The sequence below is a fragment of the Amblyomma maculatum genome, chromosome 5 (genome assembly GCF_055883805.1).
Source record: "Amblyomma maculatum isolate TAMU_Amacu chromosome 5, ASM5588380v1, whole genome shotgun sequence".
Classification (NCBI taxonomy): Eukaryota; Metazoa; Arthropoda; class Arachnida; order Ixodida; family Ixodidae; genus Amblyomma; species Amblyomma maculatum.
The window spans coordinates 81,348,588-81,367,289 of record NC_139348.1 but is presented as its reverse complement, the minus strand read 5'-3'; the positions used below and the strand labels follow the sequence as shown (position 1 = coordinate 81,367,289).

At 43.0% G+C, this 18,702-nt stretch overlaps 1 protein-coding gene and 1 long non-coding RNA gene across 5 annotated transcripts in view; one reads left to right on the top strand and one right to left on the bottom strand.

Annotated features, from left to right (window-relative positions):
- The window catches only part of LOC146188593 (uncharacterized), a 104,318-nt gene extending 89,742 nt beyond the window's left edge, over positions 1–14,576 (top strand). For all 3 annotated transcript variants that reach the window (XR_014707233.1, XR_014707234.1, XR_014707232.1), the window contains exon 4: positions 14,098–14,576. This is a non-coding gene — a long non-coding RNA (uncharacterized LOC146188593). The remainder of the gene's footprint in view (positions 1–14,097) is intronic.
- The window catches only part of LOC146188592 (phosphate-regulating neutral endopeptidase PHEX-like), a 46,296-nt gene that overhangs the window by 3,036 nt on the left and 24,558 nt on the right, over positions 1–18,702 (bottom strand). For both annotated transcript variants that reach the window (XM_084603145.1, XM_084603146.1), the window contains 2 exons: positions 13,619–13,687; positions 4,046–4,144 (listed from right to left, as the gene is read on the bottom strand). In XM_084603145.1, coding sequence (XP_084459271.1) covers positions 4,046–4,144; positions 13,619–13,687 — 168 coding nt within the window. The remainder of the gene's footprint in view (positions 1–4,045; positions 4,145–13,618; positions 13,688–18,702) is intronic.

Sequence of the window (18,702 nt, the reverse complement as noted above, 5' to 3'; positions counted from 1 at the left end):
AATAAAGAAACCCGTCTCTATCTAAACAACTTGCCGCAGTGCTTGAGTTTACTTTTGTTTTTTTTTTCTATAGCTACTTAAGAAGATCTTTATGTTAACATGCATTACGTGGTGTATGACTCACATATCACGGGTTATCGCTCGTGATTTATGTTTCCTATAAAGAATGTTCTGATTTTCTTTCCTGAATGTTCTGGAAAAGGCATGGCCACCTCACCCGAGGCACGTAGAAACAGTGTGGGGGGCCGTTTACAATATGGAAGCGGAACGGAGAAGTAGCTATAATTTTTATATGTAATTCGAAGAATTTATTTAGGCTTCTGACAGATTTTGATCAAGGATGCACGTCACAAGTCAGTTGTCTGTTCAAGAACGTCCCTACTAACTTTGGTGTTATGTTTCTAAACCTTCAGTGTCCTCTATGTAGTGGCCTTTATACATTCAGTAGAAACGCCTTGTGAGCGATCAACAGCGGTGAACCGTTAGTAAGAGACTTCCAGGATCGACTTTTAAAAAACAATACAAATCCATTTTTGCTTATACGCTAGGCAAAGGGCTCCATTGGACAATTTGAAATAAAAATGTTTCTTTGAATAATTTTACCGTGCTCGTTTCTGATCGATAGGCGCATGAATAAAGTAAAATTGAAAATTCCACCAAAAACGTATGTGAAATGACGGAAAATGACGAAGATCACTCGGCCTGAGAAAGTATCCTTATTTAGCCTAGCTGCCGTCTGGCCATACTTCTTATTCCTTACAGGCTGTCACAAAGGTCGAACTCTCCTTGTTAGATCATGTTCTACGTGCAACTAACGATAATACAGGAATTGCAACGGCCCTCGCCAAAGACGGGGGTAGCCGTCTGGAACAGTTTCAAGGATAGTTTCACGCAACATAAAAAGTTAAGTAAAAGCCTGAGCAGCCATCGCCTTAGCTAAATCCTTAGAGTACCAGACATGAACTTTGGAGACGGAAGGTTCCGTTCCACAGGGGCTGTAATTGCTTTATATTGTGCTATCGAACAGGTTATATTATTACGTGGCGATGACGTTGCCGAATACAACCAGATAAGAAACCACTGTTCCGATGAAAGAAATTCTTTAATGGGTTGACGTGCGCCCCAGAAAGAATTAGGCTGGTCAGCGGTGGCGGCCGCAGCAAGCGTACTCGTAAGGCGCTGATCTAGGAACACTTGTAGCCCTCATCAGCGTTAAATTTAATTTACGCGATTAGACATGTAGAAAAAGCTTCCGAAAGGGACTAGAAGAACCTGCAACAATGTGGAAGCAGATGAGAGTGACTACAATCATACAAAATACTTCTCGACAAATTTCGTTTAGGGAAGAAAATGATGAATCTACGGACGGTGACCTTGCGCAGCATTGCCTGTATCATTTTGCGCGTTACTAGCAAAGTGAGAAGGTAGCATGCCTGCGGCTGTTCGCGGCAAAAAATAAAAATAATACTCCATGCTTAAAGACGTCGCCGTGACGTTTACAATATAAGACTAACAATTGTGAGCATACACCTGATATATTTAAATACCAAGTGCCTTTAGCGTACTTAATGGTGCTTAACACGAACAACGTGCACAATTTATGAGCACTCCGGGTGCGTTGAGATACTTTTGCAAAGGAGTGAGTTCGAATACTAGTTGTCCGACTTGGCAAATGATTTCTGAAGCGCGCAAGTAGCCACGCGACAGATCAGCTCTCAGTCAGCGACAGTGTCTGAACGCCCAAACTCAGTTTCAGTCTCCCGGCTTGTATTCTATGCCCCGTCACCCTAAGTTGTAGCATCAGTTGTTAGTGTGCTACTGGTCCCTAACTGCTCAACCATGAGAGAGTCGCCGTGCTTTGTCTGCTTGGAGAACGCAGGCGGCGACGTAGACGGTGTTCATGTACGTCATGCGCGGTAGATTTGCGTCGAGCGTGGTCGTTGGCTCCCTGCCATACAAAAGTTGGTATGGGGTCTGCTTGATGGCGGTATTATTGGCGAAGATGACTTAGGGCAAGATTGAATCCGATGTCTTATGTTCGGCGTCTACGTATATGGCTAGCCTGCCTGTGATCGTCTTCTTCAGACGCTCGGTGAGATCATTCGGCTGTGGATGGCAGGCAGCCATCCCTTGGTGGCTTGCATCACTGTAGTACAAGATGGCTTGCAGACGCTGCATCGTACAAGCTGTTCTCTGACCATATTTAGCACTTCAGGGCCGCCATGCTGCAGAAAAATACGTTTGTCAAAAATTTGGCTAATCTGCGGTGCCATTGGGTAGGGCGTTTGCATCACCGCAGCGGATCGTGTAGTCTGTGGGCCCAATAATCCACCTGTTACCCGTTGATGATGTTGGAAAGGGGCTGATGTAATCTATCCGAATTTTTGGGAGGGGTTGGTCGGGACGGTATGGGGATGAATAGCCCTCTAGGCTGTGCGAGTCGTACGGAGCTGGCACTTACGATAGGTGTTCCCATAATGAATTGCATCGGCAGCCAAATGTGGCCAATAACAATTCACCTGGATACAGTGCAATATTAATTCAAGCCCACAGATGCCCAGCTCCCGGTTAATTTGGCAAATCCGGCCAAATGTCTCTTACGTGATTTTTTGGCCAGAATAAAACGCTCGGTCAAGTTGGAAGACGCTACCTCATAAGGACGTAAATGGAACACATCTGACTCCCAGACCAGAAAGAGAGGAGAATAATTCTTGTCTTTCATGCAATCGACTAGACTTTACAACTTAGGGCCCGAGCGCGGCTTTTGTGCTTAACTTATTGAGCTTACCGGTACTCTCGTCTTCATGCAGTGCGACATATTTAGGGAGCTCATGCCGTTTCGAAACTGTTGCTTAACCACGTCACAAATATTCCTATCGTTCCAAGGCTTTGTATATTGTTGGCAAAAAGGTGAATATGTTCGCTCTTGATATGCAGTAATGTTTGTTTTCTTTTCTGTTCTGTTGAGTTGCCCTTTGTGTATTACACCATTGTTGTGATGCTAAATGGCCTCAGGGACAAATAAATTTGATTTAAAGTAAATCATTGGCACCCTGCATAGCTCCAAAGAATGAATTTTGGTGAATTGTGCTGATAACGAAGACTCTTTAGAGTTCCCCGGACCTCCGGAGGATCAAATACGTCGACACAGGCGACAATAAACCCTGTCTGCGCATAGGAGGTCGAATTCTTAAGTTCAGTCTCAGCTACATTGATCGTCTGATGCGAAGAAAGGAGTTACTGTGGAAAGTTTTGATGGCAGGAAATTCTTAGGGACGCCAGAGAAAGGGTAGGCAGCAATATGATGGTTTTAGATGGCATCCCTGAAGCATTTCAGATGACTTTGGTTGATATTTGAGATATAATGGAGGCCCGGAAAGCTTGGCGTGATATGGTTTTCAAGTAGGAGTCTTGTTTGGGCTAGTCGGTACATCACGGTGTGACGGACGAGGAAAAAGAAAGTACACAAATTATAGGGAGGCGCTAGGGCTTTGAGTTGTGTGCTTTCTTTGTCGTAGTCCGTCACGCCATATTATGTGTGATATGGTTTATAGCTGATCTGAAGTGAATTTCTTTATATTTTAAAAGATATAAATGCGAACTTTTTAATTGCTCATTTTGCGGTCAAGCTGACAAAAAACGCATCGTGAACTTCCAAATTAAGTGCCATTTTCAAATCTAGTAGGTTGTACCGTGCTCATTGTAAACAGGTGTATAAAACATGAATGCTTTCAACTGTTTTTCTCGAGCAATAATGATTATTAAGAATTTCAAACAGTATTCTTTTGATTGCGGTAGTGTGGTTTATTGCCCCAATGCTCTACAGGCTATTAACAATGCAGTAGATAGAGCTTTCGAAATCAGCGACAAACCTTCAATATGCACTGCAGCCGTGCAGTACAAGGGTGTCTAGCGTTTCATTACCATCGGAAGGCAGCGCCGCGGTCGCTATTTAACCGGGTACTCCAATTCACTAGCCGAGAACCCTACCTAGCCACTGAGCGGCTGCGGTGGAATGCAAACATAATTTGGCGTGAGTACTTACCGATAAAGTAAGCGAAAGCCCACTAGTGTCAGCAATGTCTGAATCTACACGTCGTTTCGAAACGGCTTCAAATTGCGTTTGGTAATGTTTTGTTGCTTCCTGGAACAAACATTTAGCAACTACCGTCAAGATCCTCCTATTAACACAAGGAAAAACGCAGTAGCATAGTCATATAGTAGGCAGAACCAACCACTTGAACGCATTGTCGTGAAGGGTTGCCTCAGCAGTAAAATTACACATATTTGGGGGACAAGAGTATGACTAAAACTGCAAATGAATTATGTTTTAGGACAGGAGGCAATATGCATAATATGCAATTCTGGACTGCAATCTATGTGATGTGGCAAAAATAATTCGACTAAATACCTTTGAATTGCAACTTTCACAAGGCGACAGGCGGCAACTAGAATAATTGCAAAAGGTGATGAGCTCATGGATCCTTGAGCGGCATCCTTGCGCGGCAAAGCAGTCCTATAAGAGCCTTTACTCAATAAGTTTTAGCATTGGTAGAAAATGCTGTCAATAGCCAGGCCAGAGAACCGAATTTCAATGTAGCCTACTCGCACACATGTAAGAGTTGTTTAAGCAGTATCTGTGGTGGAAAAGGACTGGTGGCTCTATTGCTAATTAGAATAATGCTCTGAATCATAGGTTTGGTTTAATTAAAGTGTTTTACATCCCAAAGCGACTTTGTTTATAAGGCTTCCGGAAGTTTTGACCGCTTGTGTTTTTGCAACTTGAATAGGAACCTCACGTACAGAAACCACGCACCTTAAGGTGGAAAATATTGGTTCTATTTGATCAGAAAACTACTCCTTGCCCTCGGCCTCTCTTCGATTGGTTGGAGAACATTTTACGGCGTGCACACAATAAAGTTGCGTTCCACAATATCAGGCGATGTCCCAAAAAAGTGTAAAGCAACTGACGACAACATTATTTATGTTTACGCATTATTTGAGGTCAGGAGATGTGCGTTTTTGTTGGAGTCGTTTGAAGTGGCATCGTCTGTGTGGAATAAAAACTGGCGGCGCCATTCTTTAGTGCGTCTCTAACGAGATGGAAGCGGCGGTGACTACCTAGAACCGATGGGCATGCTGAACAATTCAGGTGCCGCTAGCTACTGAGGAAGGAAACTGTGCAGCGACTTTAAGGCGACCCAGCTGAAAACTTCAGTAGGTTTCCCCAAAACCGCTGTTCGGTAGATCGTAAAGAGTGCATGTTGCGTTTTATTTCGCTTGGAAAAATAGCTTTGCAGTGAGCGGAAGACGAAGCTTACCACGAGTGCTTGCGTTCAGCACTTCACGCCAGCAATCGCTCATGTTGGCGAGCAATTGAGATCCACTTCCGAAGGACGCCGGGGAAGAAGGCTTTGAAGGAACGCTACGTCCAACATAGCCGCAATCTTAGAGTGATAGGTCCAAAGAAGGGAAAATTGTTGTATTGTAGAGGCTACTATATGCCATTATTACCATTGTTGAAACTTTGTGCCATCTCCGGACACGTGCAGAAATTTGCTTAATATTGGTGTTTCTGCGCACTGTCGGAACCCAGGTGTGCGAGGCTGAATGCGAATTTTTTCAGCGATGTTCAGCAGTCGGGCATCGCGCACGACGCCTTCGTCCAGAAATTTTGAACTCATTGACTGATCGCATTTAGCAACCTTACTTCCAGGCAAAGGAACCTTACACAACATTTGTCGCAAGCAATCTCACTCAACTACGTCCATCGAAGAGCGCAATTATTACGAAGTCTAACAGCCGTAGGCTAACCCTATGCTGGCATGATGGTTTTCCCTAGCAGAACGAGCTGGTTCCGGAACACATTGTTGTCCTCTTTTAATGAGGCTACTATTACTGAAAAGCGATATTTTTGTGTGGATTTGAAGCTGTTTACTATATTCCTTTATTGCGTTAAAATCAAACTCTATTGTTATACATATGTGTTCTACTAACTTCGTACAAAATTATTTTCTCTAAAATGATCTCATTTTACGGGTCTTCCTTAACAAAAAAGCAGGCCACAATATTTGGGCGTCCTTTTTGCTATCTCTTTGGTCCTTTTTGTAAAACATCACTTCTTAACATCACAATAACGTTCATGTTGTCGAAGTCTCATGTGCAATTTTGACGTCGTTGCCGGTGGAGCGGAAGCGGTTTTGACATCCTTAAAAATTCTCCCCTAGCTTTTCCCCTTCATTACAAACGGCCCTAAGGTCGCGATTCACATCCTTGTGTTTAGCAGTCAGCGCCATAAGCCCAAATTCATCGCATTGGTGTACTATAGGTAAGTAGGAAATGGACAATAAGAAACTGCAGGAGAGGCTGAGTGCAGCGAAACAACGCAGTGAAAAAGATCTTACAGTTACACGAATGTATAAATATGTGAAATAATTGAAATGAAAATCATGAGATATACTTATTCTAAAGTTTTCCTAATTCTCAATGTGAGAGTAGAGATTGTAACAATATCTAACATCTTTAGGTAAGGGAAGTTTCCATCAATTATTCGTTTCCTTCCTCACTATTATTAACAACCTGTCGCTACATCAGGTATCCTCAGTACCTTTTCTATATCCACACGCCTTACAGATCACCGTAGTCTGGTTCACCACTTCTCGTGCTTTGCTCAAATTGACAGATTCGAAAATTTGTTTCCTCAGAGAGCGGAACTCCCTGACAAAGTAATTGACAATGCACGTAATGCTGCGTATATCACTTTACCTTTTGTTTTCGGCTTTTTCCCTTCAATCAACAGTGGGTATTAATGAAGCTGTCATGCTTTGATCTAAAATGTAGTCTGCAGTAGGCAACAAAAAATAAAACACCAAGTACAGTGTGTGTACTTGCAACTCGGTTACTATTGCAGAGCGAAACGAAGAAAGGTAACTAGCGGTAATTTTGCAGAAACTGGGATAAGACGGAGTGTTTTTGAAGGTTATGTTTTTTTCGAGTTTTAACTTGATTTGGAAGTGATAATCTAGAAGTGCTTGTCTGTTCAGTTCAGTCGTTCAGTTGCGTCCGACTCTTCGTGACCCTTTGGACCATATCACGCTACGCCGTCTCATCTCCCACTATCTTCCTAACATCACATAACTTCATCTGCCGCGCCCCGAGGGTGCCATCTAACAACCGCGTTCACTGCCTACCCCGTCTCCGGTGACCCTCAACCTTTCCTAGCATCAAAGTTTTCTCCAGCGACTCCTCTCTTCTCATCAGATGACCAAATTAGCTGAGCTTTAACTTAAACATTTGCCCTCCAATGAACAGTCAGGGTTTATGGTCGACAGTATACACTGATTTGGTCTTCTGGCATTCCCAGGAACTCTCAAGAGTCCCCGCCAACACCACAATTCAAACGCGTCAATTCTTCGGCGGTCAGCCTTCTTCACAGTCTGACTTTCGCATCCATACATCACCACTGGAAAGACCATAGCACAAGTTATACGGATCATGGTTGGTAGTCTGATGTCTCTGCTCCTTATAGGCGGTCAAGGGTAAGCATTGCGTTCTTTCTCAGAAGCAGGCGTCTCCTAATTTGATGGCTGCAGTTTCCTTCCGGGGTAATCTTGGAGCCCAAGAAGAGAAAATCTGTCACAGCTTCCACTTCTTGTCCATTGATGCTCCAGGACTTGATAGGGCAAGACGCCACGATCTTTGTCTTTTTAATTTTCAGGTGAAGCCCAAACTTCTCACCATCTTCTCGCACGCGCGTCAGAAGTCTGTTCAGTTCCACTTCACTTTTTGCAATTAAAGTGGTGTCATCCGTATACCTGAGGTTGTTGCATTTGTTTTCAAGCAATCTTTCCTCCAGCTGGAGGCTCGCCCAGACCGGCCTTCCTCATGTGCACTCAGCATGCAGGTTAAATAGGCAGGGCGACAGTAAGCAGCTTTGTCTCCCTTCTTTCTCAATTGGGAACCAGTCAGTAAGGCCATGCTCTGTTCTTACTGTAGTCTCTTGTCCTTCATACAAGTTCCTGAGGAGACAGATGAGACTAATTGGAATTCCAATCTCTTGGAGAGCTTGCCACAATCTGTTGTGGTCTACGCAGTCAAACGCTTTCGCATATTCAATAAAGCAGAAGTAGATGGGTTTCTGGAACTCTTGCCTACTAATCGATAGCATTCAAGGTACGAGGCTCTATTCTCGGCTCTGTACCTCATAGCTGCTAGTAGGCTTGTCCAGTATCCAAAGTATCGATCTCCGCTTTTACGCCACAATCTGATGAAAACGTCGTCTGTAGTGGGCATTGAGGACACGGCCTTCAATACGGCAGTGTTCACGATGCGGAACCTTAACTCAGGACGGAATCGCGCCAGACGAGCGAAGTCAGATACGGGTCCGTTCAGCAGAGCCACTTCAACTTCTTTCTCCGCTGACAACCTGTACTTCCTCTTCGTCGTCTTCGTTACTCCGTAGTACTCTCCCCCTGCGCTGCCGAAGCCCACTGGGAGAGTTATGCTATTTCTTGAAATCAGCATGCTTCAGGCGAGCGACGTGTGAGAGTTCAGGGCCGGCTTGCACGATAAAGTTGGAGCTAAGTCCAGACTTAAACGGTCCAGACTTAAACAAGCCGCACGCTTCGGTTCGGCTCGTGTTCACCAGAGTGACTTCCCTGAACGCCCTCAGCAACCACTTGGGGCATTTATCCTCGTAACACAATCTTAACCCGCAAAAAGCAATGGCACGGATTTTACACAGTGCAATATTGACCGAATGTTTACATCTTACCGCCAGGACAGGGCCAGCGCATCCCTGTATTTTCCTAATTTCTCGACTTAGTTACCGGGCGTCCTTGTGTCTTAACTAAGACGGCCTAGAGTCGTAATCGCACAAGCGACTTATTCAAGTCAGGACTGAAGCTCAGTCTTGATTTCAGTCTTAAGCGGCCATGCTAGCGGCCTAATCCTTTAGACTCCAGTTAAGTCTGGACTTAGCTAAGACAGTCTTAAGATCGTTTCGTGCAAGCGGGCCCAGGTTTTGTGGAACGGCAACCAGTTGAGGTAACGCGTGCAAGTTCATACATGATGTCACTTATTCTGGCCACGATGAAATAAGGGCTATAATAGTGGGCCAATAGCTTTTGATGCAAGCCGCGGAGCCGTATTGGACGCCAAAACCAGACCATATCACCCGGAGCATAGATAACATGCCGGCGGCTGCCATCGTAGCGGTCCTTGGAATGATTATGTGATGCAATCGATGGTACGCGGGCAATCCGACGAGCTTCTTCAGCAAACCAAGGACAGGATCTCGGTGACATTCAGATTTTCACTGGGAGAAAATGGAAGGATTGGTTCGAGGGTATAGCGCGGCGGACGAGGTACAAAATGTAGAATGTCCTGTAATTTCAGGAGTTGTGGTATTGAAAGCGTTGGAGACGTAGGGCAGTATGGTTATCCAGATCTTATAGTCAGAATCCACATACATGCAAGCTTGTTGATTAGTGTCCAAAGAACGTTATTGAACAGTTTGCTGCCAGCGAAAATCAATAACGGTAATTGCGAAAGACAAAATTTAGTCAAGGCTGCCCCAAGGGGATATAACGGAGGGGACGAGCGAATGAGAAGACTGTAGCCCAACACCGCAACGTGCTTCCCGTAATCGCTGCTCTCATTCTCAATAAAAAAGTTTGCGTTAACTTGCACATGTTGTGGGCATGTCGGAAGAATCGCTCCCTTCTATTTTCAGCTAGAAATTCATGGCAGGCGGCCCTATCCAAATGTTCATAGCAGTTTTTTGAAAACAATGTATTCCAAGGGGCGCGGCTGGTGTCTTTATGTGGAATCCCGGTACGGGATGCCCCTCGTGTAACAGCAATTTTTAGTTTGCAAACTGCCACAATTATATAAAACTTTTTCACAGCCACCAAATTTCCTTTCATTTGTTATAAGAAACATACATATCACGAAAAGGCGAAATATCTAATCAACAGTTCACCTCTATTGTTTATGCGATGCGACCTATTATGCGACTGTTTTGGTTCTCACCTTTATGAGTAAAATATCATGGGCCACCCATCCAGTCGAAAACCACGGATTATCAATTTCTAAAAGCTGACTTGATTTGGCGAAGCTCTTCATACTCTTTCTTACATGTTGAGAAACGTGCATAGGTAACTTCAAATATTTTAGGGATTCAAAGTATTCGCACGGCTTGAAGCAACCCTTGATATCACAGGCAGTATCGCTTCGATCGTCTTTTACATGATCGTTTTCACGGTTTGGGTTTCCTATCGGAGTTCCCTTGCGTTTTAAAACAGTCTCCTTGTTCATTTAGGTAACTTAGAATCAGACGCCATATAAGACATAGCCTTGAGCATAAAAAAAGCCACCAAGTCGAAAAGGTAGAAGACTTTCGAGAGTGAACCGGTGCGGGGATTCCCTGTGAAAACTATCGAAGCTGAGAGTAATATATATTGCCCTTAAGAGCGATGATTATTGAACGCTCGCAGAGTAAGGTATATGGAGGTCCTGCTTTCTTCTCCGCTTGGCGCGGCTGCACAAACAAAACATCAGCCTCACAGCAACCTAAACTTTCAGAGGCGTTTTTAAAGGCCTACGCGCTCGTTGTTGTGTCCGCTTCGACATTTATTAGCCCCTGAGATATTCGTGACGCGCATCGTCTTTCCCTCCTCGGCACCTCCATATTTCCTTGGTTACTTGACGACGGCGGGCCAGTGGCTGGTCTCCGATACTACCTTCTTTGTAGGTCCAAAAGAGGTGGCAGTATGAAAGTCTGACTGGTTTGGACTCGGGAATTATATGAAAAATTCTCCAGCACGCGAATGATGCAGAGGGAGAAGGAAGCCAATTAGGAATGCTCTAAACACAAGATAAGAGCTGCACCAGGTGATACTTGATGGTCGCCAGGATCAGGCACACGGCGGAGGCTGATAAAAACCTTTGATAGTAAAGTTCCAGAATTGACGCCAATTAGCGTGCCGCAGGCCACGCATACCTTTTGGCAACTCCTCCTCATTCAAGGGCCTAGGAGTGAATGCCAGGGTATTGTCTGGACCTCAGCATATCCGGCACGTCATTAGGTCAGGCAGGAGCAGATAACTAAGCATTCTTTATGGCAATATGTATGAATTTTGATTAGTAGTTTGAATGGGCGCTGCCTGTCTGCAGTCGTCTGCACATCACCTGTCATTCTTTATTCAGTGATTTATGGTATGATGCGGGTGGTCTCGTTATTTAATGTGCATTGAGTTCGTGGTTGGTTAGGTGTGGATAACCGCAGGGTTATGATTTCTGGCTTTGGGGCACCGCTCGGCCGGCTGATTGCCCACCTTATTTGGGGGAAGCCTGATATTTCTGTTACCCCGCATGATCTTGGGCTTATATGAGTTCGACAATTCTGAATAGTTGAGATTAACTAATATCTGCGAGTATTAGTGGAGGCATTGATTATTTATTGTTTGGCTAGTTAGTTAAACATGATATCAATAACTTCGTAAGTGAAAAGAAGGGGCGGTATCGGAGACTTTCTTTAACAAAGTCGCTGATCGCCATTTGGAGTCGCTTATTATTTCAGTTGCATGAATAAAGGCGATCACCGCAATGATAGCGCTTTGTCCGCTGCTGGCGGCTCGAGTTGAAAACCGTCTCCTCCATCACCTATCTTGCTGACACACGCAGGTGCCTATCTCAATTCGACGCATAAAAGAGAGGGAATAACGTAAATCACAAACTGCCAAAAAACATTCCTAGAACACTGTGAAATGTAGACTGCAGAAATGCGAAAGCCTGAACGCTGTTGGTGCACATGGTGCATCACGTGTGCTCTCATAATCAGTATCAACTTAATGCACCCTCTTTATCATTGCTAATGAAATCATTGCCAATATCCCTACCTGCAGCACCATTGCCATTCCTACTATTATCATCACTGTGAAAAGGAGAATAATCGTGTGTATTTTACGATTCCAGGAGTGGCGCAGTTGGTTAGTGCACTCGGCTGGCGATCCGAGGGGTGGAGATTTGATTCCTGGTGGAGACAGGATTTATTTATTTGTTATCAGTGCCATCCTTAAAATTCTAAAGAACGAACTACCCAATAATCCTTGATGAGGTCCCGCACGACAGGATTATGGTGCTTGGCCTCAGCAGCATTTCGAATAGGAGTATGGCATTTAGGCACGCAGAAGAAAATCTACGATATGTCAGGAACAACTTCATCGAAATTGTAGCATTTCTCAGAGATGTTCCCAGTAGTCGGCCTGAGCAACCGCAATGGGTGGATGTGGTCGATGGAATACTCAACATGAAAATCTTTAATATAGTTTTTCAACCAAAGGCAGGCTAACGAACTCTGCAATGCTATGATCTAGAGATTCAGCGTAGGCAGGTAACTCAGGCAAGAGCGGCAGCCCAGGCCTCTGGGGTCTTGAAAAGAAGACTGCACTCACTGGCCCCCCCCCCCCCCCTTTTTTTTTTCTTTTTTCCTTTCTCTTTTCTTTTTCTTTTTGAAATAAAGTTTTCTCTCTCTCTCTCTAACGAATTATATGCCTGTATGTACTTTGTTGATTGGTAATAAAAAAAATACAAATCCCGAGCGTGACGAAGTTAGTTAAAGTGATTAGCTAGGGACCCGAGGCATGTAGATTCAATTCCGGGTGCAGACAGGATTTATTTAATATTTTTAACTATAACCTCACTCTAGACAAGGATACTTGTTGTGTGCCTTTCATGATACTAGGCAGGCGCAGTTGACTAATGTGCTCGGCTTGGGATACGAGGGATGGAGCTGCGATTCGCGGTGGAGATCGGATTTTTATTTTTCTGATGACGCTAGATTCGGTTTCGGATGATGACGTCATTTGATTCACAGCTATAGTACAGCCGAACGAACGAAAGCCGACCGTATGAGCATTTAGGGCTTTGGCCTTAATAGAAAAAATCAACTCTTTTCATACTTACTGAGATTCTTATTAACTTTGAATCACGTTGGTCGAAGAGCTAAAGGCAATAGGCCTCCATCACGAAATTCTGCACAAATTTCCGAACAGAGTGGGCTAAATTGTTACTGCTTCGCACCTACATCCTTTTTAAAAAGAACGGGTTCCTGTCGTTTTTAAACAAATCATTGTAAAGTACACGGCATTTCCGACAGAATGTTAGTGTGGACGCAGACATTTTACTCGTAACATCGGATGGTTGCAGCTACTCCTCAAACATATTACATAGGCATCCTTTTCATCTGGAATCATCCGGTAATAGTTATCTTTTGCATTTAGAATGTGTTACGTTAACAATGCAGATTAATTTCTGTTTCTCACAAGAGGCAATTTAAGTCCGCCAAGTGACTCGCCCTGGAGATAACAAAGGGGGTAATACAAGCAGAGAGTTTCCACATCGTGCAGTAATCTATCGAAGATAAAATGGCCGATAACTTTTTATTTTTCGTTCTTTTACGAGTTTTTTCATTCTGTGTGTTATATTACGATATATTACCATGTTATGTAGGAAAAAAGACATTTTTAAATTGATTAAGAAAAACAGGATAGTATCTTATATCAAATGTCATTCCTAATTACCTACAGAGATCAATAATATCTATCAGAAAACTCACCTCTGCTGTCTCATTTTTGCCCTCTTCCCAATAGCTCTTTACGCTAGCTTGATATAATGTGTTGAACTCCTGAAAGAAAGGTCCCTTTTAATTCTATCCAAATTTAAAAAGAATTAATAATGCAATAATCAGCCACATCAGCACATCTGAAAATTGTGAAGTTCAATATACGGAAATGTGTAAGTATTCGTGTTGTATTAACCTGTGTAACTGTCACGAAGGGAGCCGAGACGTGTTACCCCCCATAACCAGATATTTTATATAAAGACCGTGAATGGAACCTGAATGACATTGATTGAACAAGTCACGTCATCAAGTCATAATTATTTCAACATCGCAGAGATGTTAGGGGCATAGCCAAAAAAGCCTAACAAAGGCTTGACGAGGGGCTACGCCCCCATAAAATCACTTGGCAACTTTGGTGCGATAGATAGCAATACAGATATACATTTCTTTGTCTTATTTTCTTTTTTTTACAGATACAGCAATACGGCAAAGCGACACTTCCAAATATTGATGAAACAAGGGCATACACGCAAAACAGAAGGCATGTTTATAGAAATACAGATTCAGTCAGTTCATAGAGGGTATGAAATCAGCATAGTGTAATTAATCTATTGTGTTTAACAGAAGTGGCAAGTTAAAATTAATGCTTTGTCGTCCGCAATTTGTTTGGGTTTGCGGAAGGATGAAATTATTTTTTTTACGCGTGTGATAGTTATGAGTTTTGTGCTCAAGCCTGTACATTTCTCTAAAGAAAAGGACTGGATTTATTGCTGAAGTACTGTAGCGACTTCATAGCGCTTTCATAATTTGGGCACAAGGGCCGCAAGACAGCCTATAGAAAAGTGCAATGCCTACAAATCTCCCTGCAACCCGGCTTATTTAACAATTGCTCATTTCTGCTTATGTACATCACTGCCTCAGCCATAATGAAATTAGAAATAAAAGATGTCAAAATGCTACATCTCCTTCATTAATGTGCAACGTACTTCCTAAATTACATAACTCTCGCATATGTTGGAATATAGCGTTCGATTGGTTTATCGTTCGATACAAAATCATTGACAATGCATGGAAGAAAACATTTGCTGTAAGATATCACATGTGTAATTGTAGCTTTGTGAACATTTCTGGTCTTATGGGGCGATGATATTTTATTTATTTTAGTGCAATATTATTTGTTAAAAGTGGCGATGGGAGGTATGTATAAAAAACATTTTGTACAAGCATTGTTGATAATACAGCAAAATGAAGATTGAGGGCACGATAGAAACTCGACTTCGGGTAACCGCTGAGCCTAGGACAACGACTGCTTTGTAAGAAATGTTGTGCTCTTTTTTCCTACATTTATTGGGCCCAGCGTTAGTTCGAGTGCTCTGCTTCATGAGGCGAATCTGAAACCCAAGATGTATAAGGGAGGAATCAACATTTGACCATCAAAAGAAACCTCTTGGAAGGGCTAGGAACTCAGTGGTTTGTCGTAGGTTTGTCGTAAAGCACTATATGTATATGTATGACGGTAGCCGAGCACACCCGGTATTGAACTGCAACTCTGTCAATCTGTGCGTTTCATGCGGCTGTCTTCTAAAACTCTTCAGCATACGCAATAGATCGAAACACCTAGCAATCATATCGGCTTCTTATGATACATTAAGAGCTCCAAACGTCTTATAAGGAGTCAGCACTAATCTTATCAGTAATCGATGGCGCTGAGTTTCGTGCAGGCTGTCCTGGAACTACTGACATGAAACCAAAATCGAAAATAGCATTTGACTAGCTTGAATACTCGAATTCAATTTTTGTTTATCATCAACAATAAGCCAAAACAATCAGATGGAAGTCTTGAATCAGAATGTCCAATGCTAGAAATTTTCATCGCTCATGAGGGGTGTGCATAGTACTTGTGGACGAATTCCATGGACACATTTTGTAGAATGGATCTGTGCGCATGATTTAATAATCGAAATTGTGGACAGCGCATGACCAACATGACCTGTTAGAATGAAAACGATTACCTGGATTGGATTCGAACCCGCGCTTTGGGTATATAGATTAGCTACACTAGCCAGGCCTGGGAGCATTATACAAGCTCCGCAGCTTCGTTTCTATACTGCATGCAGAAACGTGCTAAGGAGAGAGACTAAAACGTCTCATGCACTTAATCACCGGGCTACAAAATGCAAGCCCGCTTTAACCCAGCTATGCCTCACTACCACTCATGTCCAAATTCCGTGACGCACACGCAAGCGTAGCGATGCGGTAGCCGGGAAGGCGGCTCCTTCAGGGCAGGTTATACAACTTTCAAAAGCCCCTTTCTCTTTGAACACAGACTGATGATTGAGGAGATTCAGCATGGCGGCTCCTCATGTATACCCTTTACACAAATTAAATACAAAAAATATAAGGGCATCGCAAAGCATATCACAATTCTTTATCAGTACGTAGCCAGAGTGAAGTCGGGAACTAAGTTTAGAAAATAAAAGGTTGCCGTCCGTGGAATTCCTGTTACAGGTCTGAATAGTAAAACTCACAATACTTGCAAATAAAGTGCTTGAGTGAATGTATGTGGAAAAAGTGTCCTAAAATTAACACGTGTGGAAATACCTTACTGCGCCACGTCCCACAAGCCGCTTTTGGCATAGACGGGCCCGTTGAGATTTGTAACAAAATATGATGGCAATAAAGTATCTATATTATTATTGCCTAATTACATGTGTAACCAAAACTGAGAGACTTGGATATGTTATACATGTCGTACAGCAAGCTCCCGTTCAGGTTCTTTTCGTCTTCTCGATAATGAGTCAATCGAATGGGTTGGTTTGTGGGGTTTAACGTCCCAGTCAATCAAATGGGCATATGCATAGTCATACTAAATGGGAAAATTAAAAGGCATCAAGGAAACCCTGTCGTATCTTCCAGCCCTAACTGCGAACGTGGATTCCCTTCCTCGTCTAAAAGCAGATTTTACGAAACTGTCGAAAACTGTTGGAGATGTAAAAGAATCTGTGGACTTCTTCTCAAATAAATACGATTCTGTGCCTGCGGAGCGGAATTAGTGCAAAACAAGTAAGGTTAAGAAGGAAGCTCAAACCAATGCCCTTTCGGTAATAGTTCGCAAGCAAGCTAAAGATTTGGAGCGTCTCAGGTCTGTACAAAATGAATTTCAGCAATACAACCGCAATACCAACACGGCAATTCAGAGTCCGCCGCAAAATCAAAAGGAAGCCTTGAAAAAGATACTAAACATCTGGCTGTAAAAATATATCTGGCAGCTTCTCTGATAAGAAGGTACTTGCTGTTTACCATCTTGGAAGCAAAACATTGGTTGTGGTCTTCCTCTGGTTAACCCTAGTTAAATTATGAAAGCAACGGCGAAAGATTCTTTTGTCTGATACATTATTGCCTATTGTGCCCTATCAGTGCAAGGTACTACCTTACTGTGGACCTTTAACATCCTCAATTAAGGGTATGAGCGAGAGCGTAAGCTACCGGCCCAAATATGAAATCAAGCTTCAACCAAACCGAATGGATGTGCGTGCGTGTTGTTGGGGTAACGTGAATGCTAACGGTTCTGGCAGGCTTATTCTGATATCACCCTCCCGTATGAAAGGAGCGACCTGAGCTGGCAGCTGCAGCCTGTGGCATAGGGGTAATTTGACTCAAATGTCATGGCAGAATGATTTTTTTAAGAAAAGACCGTAGCAACGGCTCTTCCCGGCGCAGCTACCTCTTCACGACGTAGCTGTGGTACCCGCGGCCTCGATTTGGCTGTCTGTAATTCCACAGCAATGATTCATAATCGTTTCGACAAACTGGCATCCAAAGAAAAATTGTTTTCCTTTCGGGGGAAGCTACAGCCATTCACGATGATTTTGGTGAATTATTAGGCTTTTTGTCAATGGGAGCCTCACTAAGCTGAGCAAGAAACTTCTCTGGCAAGCTAGGGTCAAGGCAAAAGAAAAATCCTACAAATTCGTCTGGATAAAGGGAAGCATGGTATTGGTGACGAAGAATGAATCTTCATCCCTCATTCGAATCATCAAACTTGAAGATGTTGAAAAATTGTGTAGCGCTATGGGAAACACTTGTTCTGTGCTACCAGATTTGATAGGTCTATTCGTTTTATTGATTTTGTCAGAGAAGCTTTACAGTTCTGCATGTGAATATCAGACGAAACCATAAATACTGAGATGAATTTAAAATGCTTGTCGTTTCAATAATTATGGCTGTTGACCGTGTTTTTCTCACCGAAATCAATAATACTAGCGTCTTACAGCTCGCACATGCTGGCGCGACAATTGCGAAGTCGCGGTTGCATTGCTATTTTTGCGAAAGAAAAAATACAATGTAGGCACGCCATTTTTTTATCCTATGAGGAACGCTTAGCTATTTCAGTAGGTCATGAATTTGTCTGTTTTCATAACTAGCCTTCTATCGCTTCCGACGACCTGTGTAAATGGCTTTTTAATAGAGCCAGAAGTCCTTCAGTGGTTTAATTCTGTCAGTGAATTATATCTAGTCGGTGACTTGATCATTAAGATTTTATATCCAGCGATGGAACAGTTGCGACTACGCAGCTCTGTTATCTTCAAACAGCATAAAAAATAAAGAAAGTCTTCCAATTTCTTTCAAAAAAATGTCTTCCAGTTTTTCTGCATAGCACTCGGTCTTTACCATGCTGTTCCTCTCCAGTAGAGTATGTCCCTTCAATTAAATGCATGGTTGTGTTCTTTGAATCCAGCATGTCTTCGGAGACTCATATGGGATATTTTTCTAATCGACTTAAGAGTGCTGCTTGGTTGCTTTATCACTGCGCAAGCATAGTTCCCTTTCCATTGAAAAAAAAAGTTGTGCATGCACTTGCTTACGGTGTACATTGTTATGTGATCACAGCATTTGCTTTTTGTCCTCGTCTTGGGCGTAACCGCGTTGATCCGCTTTTGAAACGTTTTCTTAAGAGTATCGTACAATTTGTTCATTGGCCTCATGGGACAACATTTTTAAAGAACCTTATTTTCTGAATTTTTTATTTTTTTTAACATGCAGTTGTACTGCGACATTTTTGGCAATCTGATCTTAAA